General features: G+C 32.0%; 1 protein-coding gene across 1 annotated transcript in view; it reads left to right on the plus strand.

Annotated features, from left to right (window-relative positions):
- Positions 1-701: 701 nt before the first annotated feature.
- Positions 702-20,215, plus strand: part of LOC130452691 (hepatic leukemia factor) — a 134,326-nt gene continuing 114,812 nt past the window's right edge. The window contains exon 1 of the mRNA XM_056792099.1: positions 702-1,260. Within this exon, the coding sequence (XP_056648077.1) occupies positions 1,167-1,260 (94 nt within the window). The 5' untranslated portion in view covers positions 702-1,166. The remainder of the gene's footprint in view (positions 1,261-20,215) is intronic.

The raw sequence follows: 20,215 nt of genomic DNA on the forward strand, positions 1-20,215 counted from the left end.
CCTCAACCAACACCACCACCAGCACAACAATCACTATAACTAATTTTCACTTTTTAGGTTTGTTCCAACCTGCTAGTCTAGACCGTTCTTGGAACGGTTATTGGAGGGGTTTATAGATATTTTCTGCGCAATCTCCAACTACGAACTGTTCTTGTAACAGTATTTAGTATCAACCAAGTATCAAAAAGACGGTTAACAAACGTTACTTGAGTCGGTTGGGACATAAATAAGAATAACCCGACCGCCCCCGACAAACAATAAACGTAAGTGGGAAGTGTATTTAAAACAGATACAACCAACGGGCAAGACTTGTACATTTGAATAGCGATGTCGATTTATGTAATTAGACACAAAAGTTTTGAGGGTGGTCTGTGTTTAAAAATGTTAAAATCAGTGAAATTTATTTCAATGATGCTGGTACCACAATGTTATACGTCTATATATTAAATTTGTGGAGGTAGATGACGTGTTTTTCAAGACGATTTCTTTAGTGGGACTACTGGAAAAAACGGGACTCTCCCGCAAAATTCGGGACGAATGGTCACTTTATAATATTCCCATGTTATCCTATCTCAAGAATTGATTGGATAGGCTTACACGAGGCTGATTGGGATTATTTTAATAATGTCTTAGCTTCTCCAGTCTTTCCTATTATTAAAAAAGTGTGATACTCATCACGGCGCTAATGATTCCACGTTCAATGTTTATGTGTTATTTCGAAAAGAAGGAACAATCGGGAGGGTTGATTGCAGCAGGAAGAGGCGACGCGTGCGCCCCGCGGAATAAGTAGTAGACTGCGATCGCGAGTGGTTCGCGTCTTGGTTATGTTGTAATAGATTACAGCACAACACCGTCTAATTTATCATGTGTAATTTTCAAATATTATCATCGCCTTATCAACCTTGGACTGTAACCCGGAGCACGACGGTCCGAAGCGCTACGGTGCAGTAATGTCGACTCTCAGAGCCAACTATTTTAGTCTAAATTGATTGCGTTGGTCCGTCCGTACCTAGTCAAGTGTTTTTACACTTCTAGTCCCGATTCCGCATTCGCAGCGGTTGTTTTTTTTTCTGTGACCGTGGCTGAGGGGTGTCTGACACCACTCACAAAATAAAACCGCCAAAATTCCGCGATCAATCTATAATTTTAGTGATAGTGATAGTGAGATGAGCTATAAGGACCGGGACTCGCCGATATTGCTCGAAAGTGGTTTAAAATCGTTTTTAGGACATCCAGGCCACAACTATCCTTTGTTGAACGGTAAGGTTTGAATCAAAATACATATTTTTGAGTTATTTTTATCTTGCCCTTTCGCTGAAGATCTTGCGAGTATGAAGAAATCCGACCGAATTTCGAATAAATAATACACCAAATTAGTTTTTAAAACTAATATTAGATGCAGGATTATACGTTGTACATATCAATGTCAATATAAACGTTCAAATTGAATGTTTTAATTAATGAGTATATCATTTTATATTTCAAACATTTCCTTAATTTCATATCAATCTAATACCCACAGTCACATGTTTTATAGTAGGTCTCGCATGCGCACTATATACAATGTCACACATTACCTTCGATCATAGGCGGCCATGCGGTTGGTTTTTGGGGAATTTTGATCTATTTTATTTTCGTAATACGTATATGGCTAAGGCGCTTTTAATTAAATTGATTGTTCACAGAATGAATGATTTATAATATGAATTAACATCCTTGCAACTCTTTAAATATAACGGTTTAATCATTATGAATGAAAAGTTAAAATAAGTTTTTACATTTTATAAAAACCTGTAATTTTCTCATTGATTATTATATTCCAACACAGATAATTAACTTGGAGACACTTCAAGGCGAATTTTATTACTAGAAGACATTGAATAGATGTATATAACAAACATTTAAAATATTCTACTTGTACCAATTATTGAAACAATAGTTTTTAATTTCAATAATCTGTCAACTCTATTTTTTATTAATTTCTTATTTCTTAGACCTTTTGATATATTGATGCATCCAAATGTTCTTGATTTTAACATTGACAATGAGAATTGACGTATTTATATTGATCAATAGATCACCTTCATCATGAATATCAAATTAAGAATAAAATCAAACTAGAACTTTCTTCTAATATGAAAAATTAATTTCCCACAACCAAACATCAAACCATTTGCTGCCCTATTAGAATCCACAAAAAAGGTAGTGGATTATTTGTGCTTTTGCAAAATTGAGCTGTGAATTTTACTTGAATTATTTCTTTTTTATCATTTATTTTGTGAATTCTAATAGGGCTGCAAATGGTTTGATTTTTCTTATTAGAAGAAAGTTCTAGTTTGATTTTAATCTTATTTTGATATAAATACGCAAATTGTCAGTGCCAATATCATATTTTGGCTTAAAGAAAAGCCGAAACGTCAAAATTTATCTAAAAATTATTGAAAACACTAATTTTAAAACAAAAGAGACCTAAAATCAAAAACGTTTAGATGCTCTATCATTTTTATATACAGGATGCTTCTTAATTCATGCGACATAATTCATAAGGTGATTTTCTCAGCTCATTCCTTTCCGAAATACCACCCTTAAAAGGTGGTGACTAAAATTGAGTTTCTTTTTCTAAAATTTCAGTTAAGCTAAAAACTTGGAATCCTGTAATTTTCGTGCACTCGCCAATGACTACTACGGGTATTTTCAATATTTCAATCTAACATTATATGGGGGTGAAATAAGCAACCCTTATTTTATTTCATATCAAAACTTCTTTTCAATAAAAGTTCTACTTAAAATCGATACATAAACGTATACTGTTGAAATTGGAGTTGAGATATTTGAATATGAAATAAGATATACAAGGTAGTTAAGAAGTATGGTTAGGAATTTCTTATGTTTTCCAATAAGTTTTTATGGATTATGTGAGTGTCAACCCCTATTTCATTATAGATGTACACAAAGTAGTTCGCTAAATAGAAGAAGTAGATTATGTGTACCACAAATAAAAGGGCATTTTAAATATTTGCAGTGCAAAATTAGTTTCGACATTAGTTTTTCAATAATTCGTATTATTTACTTATGATATCTCGAAAATGTATAGATTATAGTAAAATACATGTTCACATGTACACCTTCCAGTATAATATATCATAGTTTAAATCCTTAAATTAAAAACATCGATTTTCCTCGAATTATCTCATGTATCGTTTTTCCCAAAAAATTCTAGATCGATTTTCAATTGTGATTTCACTAAATTGTACCGATAGATATATTCGTCAGAAAATATATGTGATTTGGAACCTCTATGATCATTTAATTACAAAATATTTTTAGCTCTTGTTTTGATACTGATCTATAACGATTCTAATGAATAGGATATTCAAAGAGTGGAGGACAAATCCGTAGCAAATATTGATCATAGTTTTTTGTAACGTTCTAATAAAATTGACACTGAAAAATTGAATTTAAGTTGTATAAAATCTGCAAATTTTGTCCGATATTTTAGTTGGAGTGAAACAGGTGGATCTGCAATTTTTTTATGTAAAAGCAATCACAAGAGTGTAAACCCTATCACACTCGAGTAATTCGGGTGGTGTCTACCCTGTGGATATTGATCTGGGCTTTGTAGAGGATTGCGGAGTTTATAAGCTTCTTCATCTTGAAGGGGGCTCCAAGCATTAGATAATTCGGCCAGGACATTTAGACAGAACCAAATCCTGAGCTTCTGTGTCAGTCTTATTTCTAAAAATACCAGCATGGGTCTGCATTTTATGTAGAATTGACCATAGATATACCAAAAACTATGGATTTCACATTTCAAACTGATAAATTCCCGCGCTAGAACGTATTCAATCTTCGGGAACGATACACCTGTAAACATTGGGTGTATGCTTGTGCTATATTCGCGCAGGTTTCGACTTCTGGTTATTATTTGAACGAATTCAGTCAAGTACTATGAGTTGTTATACTGTAATAGCTGGAAGGCTTTCCTTTTCTTTGACTATGAAAAGTTTCTCAGAAACATTCAAAAAACTATTCCAGGTTCCCTTTTGTCAATCTATACAAACTAAAATCACTACTGTGGTATTTTGGCAATAATTCAAGTTAAATCTTAAAAATAATATCTCAAGAAACATCATCAGTCATCTTATAATAGCTACAGTAAAATACGTTTATGTTGACATATCGGTCAAATCAGTACAACTTTGTTTTTTGTATTTCTGCTGTTAAGGATCACTGCTTAAAATTTGTGTGAGGAATCATAGTGATCGTGCTTTGGTTTCTGTAAAAAATAGTCGTTCTAGCTTGAGTTTTTTTATCTTATGTCTTCGAAGTCAAAAGCATACTTATACTTTTCTGATTTCAATTTCCACATCAATGTTTCTTAGTTCTATTGAGAATTATCTAGATCATTGGGTCCCAAACTTTTTTGTTTCGTAGACCAAATTTTGCTGGATCCAGTGGATTCCCTGCAGCTACTTTACTACCAGTTTCCAAATCCCAAAAACAAGTGAGGATTAGATCTACGACGAATTAACAACTAAACAAATTTTAAATAAATCTTAATTGATTGTGTTGTGAGTAGAAATCGAGAAATCAAAGCTGTAAAATCGAAAAAGTGACTCCATCCAGCTTTACTTTTTTGAATTCTACGGCACAAGAACCAATCAATCAATTTGGCTTGAGTTTTGTAGGCAAATCTCCCCGTTCTGTGATATTCAATTTGCTTCTTTTTTTCGTCCATAAGTTTGTAACAGCACTAAAACTGTTTGACAAAATATGACGAGGGAAACGCGATCAGAAGCTTTTGCAGAATTCCCTACAGTTCAAGATATTCTCGTTGAAATGTCACCTCTTGTAATATCACATCCTCCACTTCCGTTTCCATCGACAGAATATCATCAAATCTGATTTTAAAAACATCATGCAGGGCAATAACTTGTTAAAAGTATGTCCGAATATCTTCATCAATGATTCTACCTATGATAAGTTTGAATACTGTGAAAATTCACGGCGATATTCTCTTCCATAAATTTCAATTTATTAAGAAAAGCTGAAATTCCGCTCTTCGTTTTTATTCAATTGAGGCTGTCCCCTTGTAGTTAAGGTAATTAAATTTTTTGAACAAATCTGTTGATTATCTGCTCAAATTGATCAGGTTATCTTTAAAATCACGATACTTATTTTACAGAAACTCTAAAGCTAAGTTAAAAAGTAAATAAAATCTCAATAAACATGCACATTTTGACAACTTGCAATAGCAATCGTTGGAAGTCTTAATCATATTAATCGCACAATTTTGGTACAATCTATCGCTAAAATTTTTCGCTACTAGATGTAGTCGGTAGATAACACAGTTACCTCTGGTATAATTCTTATAAGATGGCTTATAAACCGCCCTACTATAGTAGGATCTCTGTCGCTGAAGTTCTTAAAAAGTTTAGTTAAAACTTTTCATTTCTTGTAACTTCTCGATTCATCTGGCTCCAACTAGTTACCATTTAATCTAATTATAATAGCGATCTTGGAAGGCAATTTTTTTAGACCACGTTTTGAAAATAAAATATTTTTGCAAGTTTGTAACATAAATACTGTCACAATGTAGTAATAATTATGGAATTGCGGTTAATGATAATGATACGTTCGATGTTCTTCATTGTATTCCGATGTGTTCAAAATCACAATGATCGTTTTTATGATACAGACTATTTTAATGTGATGATTTGGGGCCAAAAACAATATTTATTATAGGTTGTTGAAAATAGAAATAGAGAAATTAATTTGACTTGAACAAATTTTCTGCTTACGCGCTCAAGAGAACAAACACGTGTTTTCCCGTTTCTTACTGCCAAATCATTATTTTTAATTTATGTTTTAGCACGTTTCAAATCATTAAACTAATTTCTTAATTTGCTTGGGACGCCGAGGAATTTCTAAGATAATTCCTCCTAACGTAGATAAACCCTACCGTTTGGAATTTTTATTTGATTTCCGACGTGGTTTATTCCCTAAAATTACTACAATAAATTGAGTACATGGGATCACTTTCTCTAGGAGGACTTCCTCGATGTACCCCGAGCAGTAAGAGCCCCATCATCAAAATCAGGCGTGGAAATTAATTCCATCCCAAACCATCTCCTTTCAAAAGGCCGTGATTTACGAATGGTACATTGAGTAAATCGCTTCCCTGGTCGTCTTCACACTCTTTCTCGATCGTCTGAGTGGTATAGATCAAATCTAGAATCATCTGTGAATAGAACATTTCCCCATTGCTCCATAGTTCAATACTGATCGGTAAATAATCGCCTTTCTCTCCGTTGCTTTTGCAGGGATTGGGGTCACCTTGATAAGATTTTATCTAGAGCTACTTCAAGTCTTTCCCGAACCTCAGGAGCCATTAAATGTCTGTCTCCCGAAGACGTCGGAGTGCATCGCGAATGGTATCGGCCTTCTCTGGCCAAGGCATCAGCTCAGTTTATGTCAACATATGAAAGACCAAAATAAAAAAACCTGTCTATTAATCACAGAAATAACTTGGTTAATAAATTAAACATGTTTAAACAGTTTAGAGACTACCCTACATTCTTTGTAATAACTAGAATACTCACAAAAACAAACACATTGTTCAAAATTAGTTTTTAATCAGAAAAATATGAAGTATCAGGTTTTTTTGCTGTTGAGTATATACTACAAAAACTGTTTTATAACTCCAATCTGCTACACTTAGAGTAGCAATTGAAATAACATAAATAAAACAGTGCAATGCAAGGTGATATGAACTGGGAGCTTTGTCATTTATTAGTACTGACGATTTATTAAAATTTTATTTTCAAAAAATAAATTTTATCCAACTTAAAAATATGAATTTCTTTAATTTCGAATTCTTACACCTTTTGAAATATTAATGCATTTAAATGTTCTTGATTTTAGGTCTCTTCTGTTTTAAAATTAGTTTTTTTTGATAATTTTTAAAAGAAAGATAAATTTTGACGTTTCGACTATTTGATGGATAGTTTTGTCCTGTGGTTGATATCATTTTACGTATTTTTGAGTTCAATCTCCATTAAATAATCTTCAGTTATTACACCATCCAAGTATTATTCTTCCTTCAGTTAAGTTTAGTTTATTTATGTCATTTATTAGCAATAATTCAATTTTATTTGAATTGAACTCCATCCCCAATTCTCCTCCGAACTCCTCCGTCAAAATATATTTTTATGAAAAGTTTTTATTTAATTAATCTTTAATGACTAATAATATTCAGAAAACTTTTTGAATCAGCCAAACATTAGTTAGATTATCGTAGAAAGAGATATAATATTATATAATTATTATTAATTTTTTTTGTGTGTTAAGCTAAGAGAAAACGAGGACAAATGTTTTTAATACTTTAGGATGTCAACTTAATTATTTTTGATGAATTCCATGTGAAGTTAAAAGAATGTCTTCAACGCCAAAAACTACATAACAAAATGATAAGAAGAAGAATAACATTAACAGTAATTTCTTAAAAATTTATGTACGTTTAAATAGTAATTAATAACAATATGGATGAACAGAAATTACTTTTGCATACACTGGCTATCGGGTTGATACAGAAACTAACTGTGCATATTGTGAATATTTCAATTGGTTTCTATTTCCCTTACACGAGTTTATATCTGATCAAAACCTGACGAAACCTGTTCGTATCAAGAAAGTATTCGGTGTTATACTGTTTCTAGTATGTATCGAACAGACCCCGAAACATCGTTGCTCACATTGTGGGTTGTGACCGGAAAACAACCCAATCGAACCGATTTGAACCGCTTTAAACGTTATTAAAAATATTTACGTCACAATTTTTTATTAATAGGTTCCTTATTAAGTTTTTTTCGCAATAATTGAGGATAATTTGAACAAATTTCGGGGCTTTCATTTAAAACAAAGCGAAGTCAAGCCTAGAGTTTATGAATTTACATAAAAAATACTCACATCCCAATTTTTTGTCAACTATTTTTAATTGGGGAAACTTTGTAATAATTTAATAGTTTTTTTATATTTTTTGGATCTTCGATTTAGTATAATGAAATACGAATGTGGAGAAAACTTCTTCAATTATAAGATAATTATGAATAAAGGTACTTGTCAACTTCCATAACCTTCCATCCGAGAAAATCATCTTCCTGATGTAATAAATTGAAACTTGTTTCGTTGATGTTGATCTTGAAATGGTTGTTAAAAAAACAAACATTCTTACTATTTCCTATCAAATTGTTTTCTGTTTGAGATGAGATAAACCAAATATAATTGCTACATACGAAAATTACTACCAAATTTTAAGTAACTGATAATATTATCTGTCTCTTAAACTAAATTAACAGAAAAATATTAGAGATTTTTAAGGTTGATATAATACGTACGTCGGCATACAGACGACATTAGAAGGTAATCATAATTCAACCGTTATCTCTAGTACTGGATCGGAATTGTCCTTGACTATTTTTTTATGTCCGTCTCTCCTTTTTCGCAAAGTTATTTACCTTTTTCTATCAATTTTATCTTCATTGTTTCCTTTTTTCCCCATTTATTAGTATTTATACGAAATTATTTTTCGAATTGTCCATAAAATAAAAGTCCCAACAAATTTTCACAATGAAAAACATGTGTATTGTCTCATTGAATGAGACATATTTGGATATCTTAGTTTTTTTTTCTATTTTTCGACATAATCGCCGTAAAGATCAACGCATCTTTGCATGCGTTGTAACATCTTCTTTTTGCTTGAGTTATAGAATTTTGCAACCACGCCACGAAGATAGCTTAAAACCTCTTTCGTGATAGATACTTATTAGTTCGAGTATATAGGCTGTAGAATGAGTTTATATCAAATTCAAATTGATTAAGCAATTTTAGGATTGAACTCATTTTATGTAAGACCCAAGTTGCTGTTTTTACAAAGAAGGCTAGCACTGTAGCTCGGGATTTGATCTTGTCTGAACATAAAATATCACCATTAACGTAAATTCGCTTGTTGGGTGTTGAGGCTAAAGCACTTCCAGAAAACCTTGGAGACCTCTTCAAAAAACTACAGACTCCGCAACAGCTTCTAATCTTCTACAAGGCCCAGATTCGTCTATCTTTGAATTATATTGTGCTCACATGGGGAGGCTTCTGCCGCTCATCCCATCCATCGAGCCTTAGCTGACGTTCATTAGGCTTTATTAAACAACTCCGCAATCTACTAATTATCGCTTATTAGAGGTTCCAAATATACAAACTGAGAGAGCGAAAATAAATATCACACATCAATATTATAATCAGTAATGGATTTACACCTAGGCCTGTGAGGCAACAACTGGTTCTAACAATCCATTTCACAAACTGGTTCTAACAACCCATTTCAAAAACTGGTTCTAACAAACCATTTCACAAACTGGTTCTAACAATCCATTTCAAAAACTGGTTCAAACAAACCATTTCACACACTGGTTCTAACAATCCATTTCAAAAACTGGTTCTAACAAACCATTTCACAAACTGGTTCTAGCAATCCATTTCACAAACTGGTTCTAATAATCCATTTCAAAAACTCGTCTAAGACAAAAAATCTTGAACCAAGAAATTTTCTTGGTATGAGTATATTTTTTTATTTCAAGTATTTTTTATTTCCAAAATGGTTTCCTTAATTCAAGGTTTTTTCCTTGAATGAAATTAATATTTTTTCGGTGCATTATAATTCAATTATAATAATAAGATCCAAATAATTGAATAGCTGGGTCATATACAAAGAATGCCAGATTTTGGAGAACAAAAACTGGTTCTAACAAACCATTTCACAAACTGGTTCTAACAAACCATTTCACAAACTGGTTCTAGCAATCCATTTCACAAACTGGTTCTAACAATCCATTTCAAAAACTGGTTCTAACAAACCATTTCACAAACTGGTTCTAGCAATCCATTTCACAAACTGGTTCTAACAATCCATTTAAAAAACTGGTTCTAATAATCCATTTCAAAAACTCATCTCAAGACAAAAAATCTTGAACCAATAAATTTTCTTGGTATGAGTATATTTTTTTATTTCAAATATTTTTTCTTCCCAAAATGGTTTTCTTGATTCAAGGTTTTTCCTTGAATGAAATTAACAGTTTTACGGTGCATTATAATTCAATTATAATAAACAATAAGATCCAAATAATTGAGTAGCTGGGTCATATACAGAGAATGCCAGATTTTAGATCAACAAAAAAATGATGTACATAGAAAAAGGAGGAACAAGTTTAAAAAGGAAAACCAAGGAAAAGATGGTACGAGAGGTGATGGAAAGCGTTTAGAAACCAATTCATCTTAATAACTTCCCAAATTGAAGATGTTTTGATAAAATGTCTAGAACATTATGGTTTGTATATAATGAACTTTCATGGTCAATCGTATGACAATGCTAGCAATATATCAGATGTATACTCATGCAATAATTGATCCTTTAGCAGCTTATGTTCCTTGTGCCTTCCATTCTTTAAATATAATAAGAAAAACAGTAGTCGACCTCTTTTCTATTTTACAAGAACTGTTCAATTTCTTTATTATATCTATACATCGTTGGAAGATCTTGGTGCAGCGAACAAATTTAAGTGACTTTCTCAAACTAGTTGGTCTACTCGACATAATGCTATAATTATTGATGCACTGCAATTTATTGCCAAAAGCAGACCGACTACGGTATTCGAAATTACGAAATTTCAGATTGTTTTAATGCTGTTAGTAAGAAGATTAAAAAATCTTAACCTGATTTATCATCCGTTGTGCAGATCTATAGTTTTTCTTCATGATATGAGAGACAGACAACTTTTTATATTTGGAAAAAAAGGCACTATCTGAAGTTCATGATTATTATTATTTAAAAAGAAAAATTCATCCAAATGGCTCACGAGTGAATGAAAGAACACCTTTCTTTGTCTAGACAAAAAAATTTGGACACGAATGTTTATCACCCTATTCCAGATACTCTGAGTATACCTACAAATAACTGTGTAAAAGTTCATATGAAAAACTTTACGAAAATTCCAATTTTTTTTATGATTTATCTGAAATAGATATAAATAAGTTGAAAAATCTTGCCTATAAACTAGTCAGTTAGGCAATGAATTTATTCATATCCATTATCAACTTAACTACAGATTTACCAACTAACAATGATGTATTAGCAGCTACATTTGCAGATGACATCGCCATACTACACAGATATCCTATAATTGCATCAAATACATTTAACCTCAATCTCAACAAGATAGAAAAATGGCTGAAGAAATGGCACATTAAAGCAAACGAGTCGAGATCAGTTCAGGTAACCTTCACCAACCCCAAATGCAAATGCCCTGAAGTAACTCTAAGCAATCAAGCCTTACCACAACGTAATGATGTCAAATATCTTGGCATGCACCTGGACTTGGACCTGGACCTGGACATGCGATTAACCTGAAGGAAACACATATTCACCAAACGCAAACAATTCGGTTTGAAACTAAGGGATTTATACTGGCTGATAGGCCAGTAAGAAAAGTACTGATCTACAAAGCAATTCTCAAGCCCGTATGGACCCAGGAAGTCCCATTGTGGGGATTAGCACTCAACTCCAATATTGAAATTCTGGAGCGATTCCAATCGAAGAGCCTAAGAATTAGCTTGTACCAAGCTTAGTCATAAGTGACCTCCACGTGCCAAATGAAAATATAAAATAGGTTAAGACTTCACCCAAACAGTTTGGTATTTAACCTAATGTTGTAACCAACAGTTCAGCGTAGACTCAAAAAGTATAATCTATACGATCTAATTGGGTTTTAACAAGTGTTAGTGTTTTATTAATTATATCTGTAAGAGAAAGTAATCAGTTAATGCATACATGGACTCTTCGAGATGTATATCCGGATGTGGCCATTGTCTCCGAATTTTTTGGAGTATCCCATATACAAATTGTTCAGGAGAAAGATCTTTCCGGCTCTAAAAAGAGTAAAAACATATTTAGAAGCTAGCATTGACCATTACTGAGTATGGAAGCTCAACTAGTGCTAAAGAATTAATTATTATCTATATAATTGATTAGTTATATTTCAATAAAATAAATGATTATATTGGATCTAAATTAATGAAATCCATTTTATCAAAAAGGGCGGCGTATCGAACGAGGCCAAGGGCGACAACGAATCTAATTGCGTCAATGATTATAATGTTAATTTTTAAATTTTTATTTGTTGAAAATATTGTACAACATGAACAAATCATATGACTGCAAACTATCTGCAATGAACTTTTGTGGTTAGTGCGGTATAATATTTATAATTGCCATAAGTTAATAGCTTATGAAACAAAAAAATTGTTTCACAAAATACTAGTAGTATTCTGAAACGGAATTACATACTTTGCAAATAAATTTTTATTACATCAGAGCACTTATCTATAAAATATGTTTCTACCAGTATTATGTATTTAATAATATTATCTACTTCTCACAATTGCGAAACAGATTTTTCAGAAGATTGTAGACAATTAGATAACATACAATGATAGCAGATGCAATCAAAGAAAACTAGTCGTTGATTTATAATATATTGTTGATAAAAATTAGAATTTTTTAATAGTTTTTGCATTTCGTTTTGTTTCTACGAAGCACATGGATAACGAAACACGCGCAAACGGTTTTGAACAGATGACTCATCTAAGTGTCAGAAAGCACGAGGAACTTGTTAAAATAATAACCAGTCTGTTCTAACGTTATGGCTATTTTTATTTGGATCACATGAGTTTTATTTTTACCAGTGAATTTTGACGTTTCGGTTTTATCAGCGCCCTTGCCATTTCAATATTCTTATCAGTTCTATCTCAGGAATCGATCAGAAATTTTGTGACTATAGTCGATTGAAATGTTACATGAGCTTTACATTTTCAAGTAGACTATTTTTGGGACATGTTTGGGGGGGTTAATAGAAGCTTAAATTCAAGTTTGTGGTGTTACTGAATAAATAAAGTTGAACGAATTTAACAAAATTTCTTTTAAGAATATATTTACAATATTTACAAAAATAAATTTTTGGCCGGATTCTCATGAGCATTGACGAATCCGGTCAAATTTGGAGCGCTTTAACAGCTTTTTAAATCAATGAAATTCAAAAATTCACGAAAAAAATTTACCCCAAAAAATTATCTACTTACAATATTTGTCTAAGGTAATATTTTTGTGAAATGTATAAAAAAGTTAGAGAGCAAAAAAGAAATTTTTTATAAAAATTTTCTCGTATTTTGCTTATAACTAAATTTTAAATTTAGGGTAAAAATTGATAAGAACATGTTTATAGGCAAAATAATTTGCAGCAACTTATGTCTTCACGAATTTTTTGTAAGACGCATAGTTTTCGAGATATCCTGAAAAAACTGTTTGTACCCCTTTTTCCAATATGGGGACAAAGATTGCGACCCCACAAACTTGAGGTTAAGCTTGTATTGACCCCCCACACATGTCCCAAAAATGAAATTGCGTCCTCTAAAAAATGCAATATTCGGACTTCAAATTCTAATATTTCAATGGACTACTAAGATAATTCAGTTATTAGACCAGGATCCTTAATTTTTGAAACGGAAAAGAATAATAGTAGGATGAAATCCTTCGAAAAAAGAAGAGAATCTAATAAAAATGTAAAAAAAAATACTTAACGAGAAATCTGAGATCGGGAAAAGGAAGGGGTGAATTTTTGTGGGTAGAAAACAGTAGAAAACTCGATATTCAGTAAAACTAAAAGTCCTATGGAAAAATTTCAAAAGGAAATAAATGTATGAAATAAAAAAGATCTACAAATTTCGTATTTACACTTTCTTCGCATAACTTCAAAATTTTACTTTACCTTTTTTGGCCCAAAAGCACCCTAATATCAGCTTTTTTAAAAAGTAGATGAATTTTTTATTTGATAAAATCTCTACTTTCTAATGGTTTAAAAAGTATTACCATCACTATGGTAAATTTTATCAAAAAAGGCAAATAAAACGAGAAAAGTCACATCCGAATTTTGTACAATTTTTAGATAATTATAAAAATTTTAGAATCTAATTTCACGAAAAAAGTGATATTCCATATTACATTGATAAACACAAGTAATTAGGGGGTAAAATGTTAATAATAACTTAAAATTTTTAAAACTGATAAAAAATTCGCATGCTATTTTTTCGTTTTATTGCTTTTTATGAAAAAATTTAACATGGCGGTAATAATATTTTTTTACACCATCAGAAAGTAAAGATTTCAACTAATAAAAAACTCACCTTATTTTGAAGGGTGGTTTTTCGATATAAGGGCAAAATAATAAAAAAAATCAAATAAATCACAGTGTGTTTGGGATATAAAAATGGTAAATTTTCACCTAATTTATTGAAAATAAAAAACCAAATATTTGGTTATTTCAATTTTTCAGATAAATTTTAAGGTTATGTGAAAAAATAGTGAATACAAAAGTTGTATATCTTTTTATTACCTACAACTTTGCTATTCAACTTTTTTCACCCTTAAAAACTCACGTCCCGACCTCAAATCTCCCGTAAATTATTTTTCATTTTTATGATAAATTCATTTTCCAATGGGTTTCATTATACTATTATCCTTTTCACTGTTTATCATTTTCCAAGGCTTCTACCCTGATATATATTGCCGAGCTATATTCATATTAGATTAATCAGGAATCTAGTGATAGTTTAAAAATATGTCTTTCAATTTAATTCGATATGATTAATTTTAGTCATTTAGTGTTTAAATTTTCAGCGTATCAGATTCTGTCTTATTTGCACTAGTCTCTCTGCTATCAGCACGTCACATCAATATAGCAAGACTTCTCGTGACTGTTTAAAAAAAATGTATGTTAACTTTTGTCATTATCAGTTTCCGTCCGATTATCTTATTTGCAGAAGTCGCCTTGCCACATCCATATTAAATCGTGAGACATCACGTTTTTGTTTGGAAAATAAGATGATTTCTTTGCACAATTTATTAACGCTTCAAAAGATAGTAATTTTGAGTTCGCTATCTACTATATTCGTACTAAAAGTCTCTACAGCAACACGTAAGTCTTTGAAAAAAATTTATTTCAGGTTATTTTCTTCGCAATTCATAGTTTAGTGTATTCTATTTACCGCATATAAAATGTCGATTTAGAAGCAATAGAAAATTTTAAAAATTCAAAGCCACATCAAGGTAGTGGCTAGGTTGATTTTCATCCAAACTACAACAACCTTCTATCAGAAGATACAAGATATTGAACAGAGAGAAGTTTCACTGATGCCTAATTATTTCGGCTGTTGCGCTAATTTTCTAAAAGTACTATTTCTTTTAAGACTCAACGCGAAATCAGTAAACACATCTTATATATATCAACAATTTCGATATTATTCTAATTAATTGAATTGACGGGAACTTAGATCGTATCATATAATTTTTGAAACATTTCTTCATTTCATTATCACCAAAATAATGAAGAGATATTTGCATAAAAACTATCAATAGAAAGAATTTACTTGAACTCTTGTAGTCCCACAGGATATAACGTAGAAAAAACTGATATATTATCTTAAGACATCTTTGAAACTCTTCATTTATCATCCCAATACAGCAATTCGAAGGAGTGCGGTAGGTATGTCAATCGGTAGACGGGCTGTTGTGAATTGAGTTGCAATTGATATAACAGGCACTCGATTGATTGGAAAAAAAAATCGAGAAGTTTGAAAAGACCGTATCAACAATGGATAAACCAAAATCTGGGTGTTCAAGTGCTGATTTCTCTATTCGGGAAGGTGGTGTTACTTTTAATGTGCCTTTTAATTTAACCTCTACATTCACCTAATGTGACTCTATGGGCTACGATGTTATCAGGTCCTTACTGTTTTGAAGATATAGCAGAACGCTCAGTTACAATGATTTCAGAGATCTGTGTGCAGATGAAGACTACTTCTTCGTGTCTGAACTGTAAAACTTCTTGCAGATCGGAGCACTCGTCCAGTAGGTCTCTGCCACGAATTTTTCCGTGATATGAGCTCAACGGTTCACATTTGCACGATGTCATTTTTAAGAAATAAATTCCCAAGCAATGTATTTCAATTTTTTTCAATAAACTCGTTTTTTTAATGTGAACTTTCTTTTCGGACATCTTGTACTACAATTGGATAAAATTAACCGGTAGAAAAGGCTTAACAAGGAGAGAAAACCAAAATATTTTGTACAATATTACTTCACTGAAAAGCATTTTTTATGATGAGAACCATAATAAACGTTTAGGCGGATATTCATAGTTTCTTTACACCTGAAATTAGATTAAATGGAGATGAAAAATAACAGTACCCTCAGTGAGTTGAAATTTCTGAAACTGTTGATGATATTCACACTGAACAATTTTCACACAAATTCAGTCTCTGAAGACGATAACTTGGTTATTGAAACGCTGGTCACACAGTGTAATTATGTGTGTTGGTGTAGTGGTAGTGTGTTCAACAGCAACATTCAACTGAATTACTTTTTCCCAGTTACTAAGTGGCTGATGAACTTATGATATATTTACTGGTAGATGGATTCGTCGAAGAGCAATGACCATTATGACAAGGCGATTTAACTTATCTAAATTCCTCCTTCTGAGTGCACCTAAAAGAGATTTCCCATGAAATCTCGCGTTTTGGGAAATTTTTAAGAAAGATGAAGCTTCAAGCAGATTTTTTCCGAATATATAGAGTTTATTACTGCATGTCCAACATATTCAATTCATTTCATAAGCATACATTTGAATCTATCTATGTTCCTACTTTTCATACCGCGAATATAAAAAGATTAGTGAGGGACAAAAACTTCCAAATAATAAAAATTTCTTTCAATTATTTACTAATTCATTGTATATAACCCCATTGAAGATTTATGTTGTTTACCTTTTTTATTGGACTTGTCTGTAAATATGCCTTGAAAAAATAACATAGAATCATTGTTTGACGTAATTCTACGTATATGTGAATGAATTAACTGAAATTTCCTTGCTTTGATAACGTTTAAATTATATAAAAACTATTTTAAGATATAGAAAAAACATTTTGTAGGTATACTTCCCTCGAAGCGATATAAGTTACTCAAGATGAATTAAATTTTACTACTACTAACCTACTTTTCTATTGATTTTTGATATAGACTTTTCTCATACTATATTATATGACCAAGTTGAATTCCTATTTAATCAATTGTGTGTTTAACAAATAAATTATCTTTCTGCATATGCCAAAAAATATCGATTTATTTATTTTTCCTGTGACAGAAAAAAAATTTTATATCTATTGACAGGTAAGAAAATGTCACTTTTTAAGAAATTTTAGTATATTTTATTATAAAATAAAATTACATTTTCTTTATATCAAAAGTAGAATTATTACATAATGTGCATTGCATGAATGACACGTTCCTTGAACTATTTTGTACAGAAGTCGAATTTTGTGTTGAAGTTGTACGAGGTCTGGCTATTAAATAACGAGACTGCGCACCTAGAGGGCTCCCTAGACGACCCAAAAGACGTTTCCATCACCATTATAGGATTTGTGCAGTAGCGGTTTGAAACGAACGTGGAGCAACGTATCAATCTCAAATTTCTCTATAAATTGAAAAAAAACTCCGAATGAGTGCTTTAAATTGTTGCAAGAGGCCTTTGGGGACAATTCTCTATCCAGTGCGCGTATTTTTGAGTCGTGTAAGCGCTTTGTTGATGACAAAGAGAGCAAATCAAAATTCAAGGCAATGTGAGGTGCCAGAGAATCAAACTGTCAAACAGACTTACTATTTGCGAGAACGAGTTCGTAGAAAACGGCCCGATCTGTGGAAGAACAACTCGTGGATTTTTTACCAGGAAAACGCACCTGCCCATAACATGCTATCTGTGGAGGAGTATTTGGCCAGTGAGCGCACTCCAGTATTCACACCCGCCGTACTCACCACATTGGGCACTGTGCGAGTTTTTTGTTTTAGAAAATAAAATTTGCTTTTAAAGGGCCCCGATTTGAGTCGATGGAAACGGTAAAAGGTCGAGCTTCTAAATGGCCTCATCAAAGAAGACTTCCAGCACTGCTTCGATCAATGGAAATAACGTATGGAAAGGTGTGTAGCATTGATGTACTTGGTCGCTAATCCGGTGCTATTTCAGTACTAGCACACGTTCTAAATACAACGGTATGTTGATAAATACCAACCGCAATGTTTCTTTAGTGTCATCAAGTCTCCCCCAGATTCAACTAAAAGTGTAGTGGACGATCTTGGAAAACGAATCGTAGATTTTCTGTAATTTAATTGGCAATAATTTTTGTAACGCTACTTTGACTACTTCTACTAATTCCTATGTATTCAAAGAAAATCTAGAATCAGATATTTTTACTTAATAGGATTGGAAATAACTTCTAAACAACCACCAATTTCACAATTTTTTAATCAAATCACAAAATTAATTTGATAGCTATTTGATTACTTTAAACGTTTTCTTAGCAACGCTGTTTTAATTTTGTGCAAACCTATGGAATATTTGTGTTGATTCAAATTCTTCTTCTTCTTTTAATGCTTATCCATTAATGGATGTTCGCGACCACATTTTTCATTGCCTCTGTATCTCTAGCGGTATGGATCAATGTCTGAATATCTTGTATACCCGTCCACTGCCTCACGTTCCGCAACCATGACATCCTCTTCCGTCCCAATCCTCTCTCACCGTCAATCTTGCCCTCGACCATCAGCTGAAGTAATTGATATTTACGGCCTCGCGTTATATGGCCAAGATATGCAATCTTTCGTTTCTTCACGATGTTAAAGAGTTCACGGTCTTTATTGATACGCCTGAGAATATCATCATTCCTTACTTTGGCAGTCCATGGTATCTTTGGATTCTACGATATAGCCACGTTTCGAATGCCTTTAATTTGTTGATGTTTTTTACCTTAAGGGTCCAACCCTCCATCCCGTAAAGAAGCACTGACCAAACGTAGCACCGCACAAGTCTCAGTCTAAGATCAAGATCAAAGTCGGTACATGTAAATACATTTTTAAATTTGATTCAAATGTCGCTAAAGTTACTGGATTACAAGGAAGTTTTGCTGTTTTCTTTATGAGTGGGACAGTTGCGCAAGAAAAAAATATTACAAAATAAAAACTTCTCTGGTGCTAAGTGGAAAAATTTTTTCTGCCACCACTTCACTTAAAGCTTGGTTAGGAATTTTTGTAGGTCAGCAGATACGTGAGCTAATAAAAGACGAAGCTTCTGAATCGAAGTTGAGCAAACCAGAAAAAAGAGCTTGTGTGGCTTTTGTGGAAGTTTCTTATAATTTTTTTGGGAAAACCAATAACAAAAAATCATTTTTTTTTGCTTATAAAACTTTAGGATGCAATATGTCACTGAAGATTCATTTTTTTTGGATTTGGCATTCAGATTTCTTTCCTGAAAACATTGGAGTCATATCAGGTTAAAGATTTCATCAGGATATAATGCTACGCTACGGTGGAAAATGGTCAGTAGCAATGCTAGTTGATTTTTGTTGGTCAATTCGCCGAGAAATTTCAATAGAAACGATGAAAAGGGAAAATCAGAAAATAACTTAAATTTTCCCACCATAAAATGAGATATTTACCGATATTTATTAATTTTCTGACTGTAATTTGAGTTTCTTTCACTGTAAAACTTAGACTGTAATATTTTTTTATTTCGTTATGATAATTGATACTTTGATAATATTGTTTGTTAATTGAATAAATAGTATATTGGAAATCTACATGTGTTGCTTAATTATATCAAATTCCGTGCTTAGAGAACAAAACATGATGAATTCATGCATGAAAACATTGTTGTTGCTATGAGTACAACATAGCCTATTAATTTCAAAATTTAAATTTGACATCGATAATTTTAATATTGTAATTAGATGATTTTTCAATATTAAATCATTTTTTTTCTATCAGAAAAAAATTGTGTACTATACACGGGAAATATACTTCGGTTTTTTCTCTTCAAGTTAAAATATAGTACTTTTTTCCCTTGTATAATAAATAACTTTTTCCTGCTAATGACTCCTGCTGAAACAGTTCATTAATAAATACATAATATTTTTCCTCATTGTCAATTTTTTTCATTGATACATAAAATGCTATAAATTTGTCTCTGATCCGGTCCAGTACGTATTCAAAAATATCTTTTTGGTTGCT

The sequence above is a fragment of the Diorhabda sublineata genome, chromosome 2, assembly GCF_026230105.1.
Source record: "Diorhabda sublineata isolate icDioSubl1.1 chromosome 2, icDioSubl1.1, whole genome shotgun sequence".
NCBI classification, from domain to species: Eukaryota; Metazoa; Arthropoda; class Insecta; order Coleoptera; family Chrysomelidae; genus Diorhabda; species Diorhabda sublineata.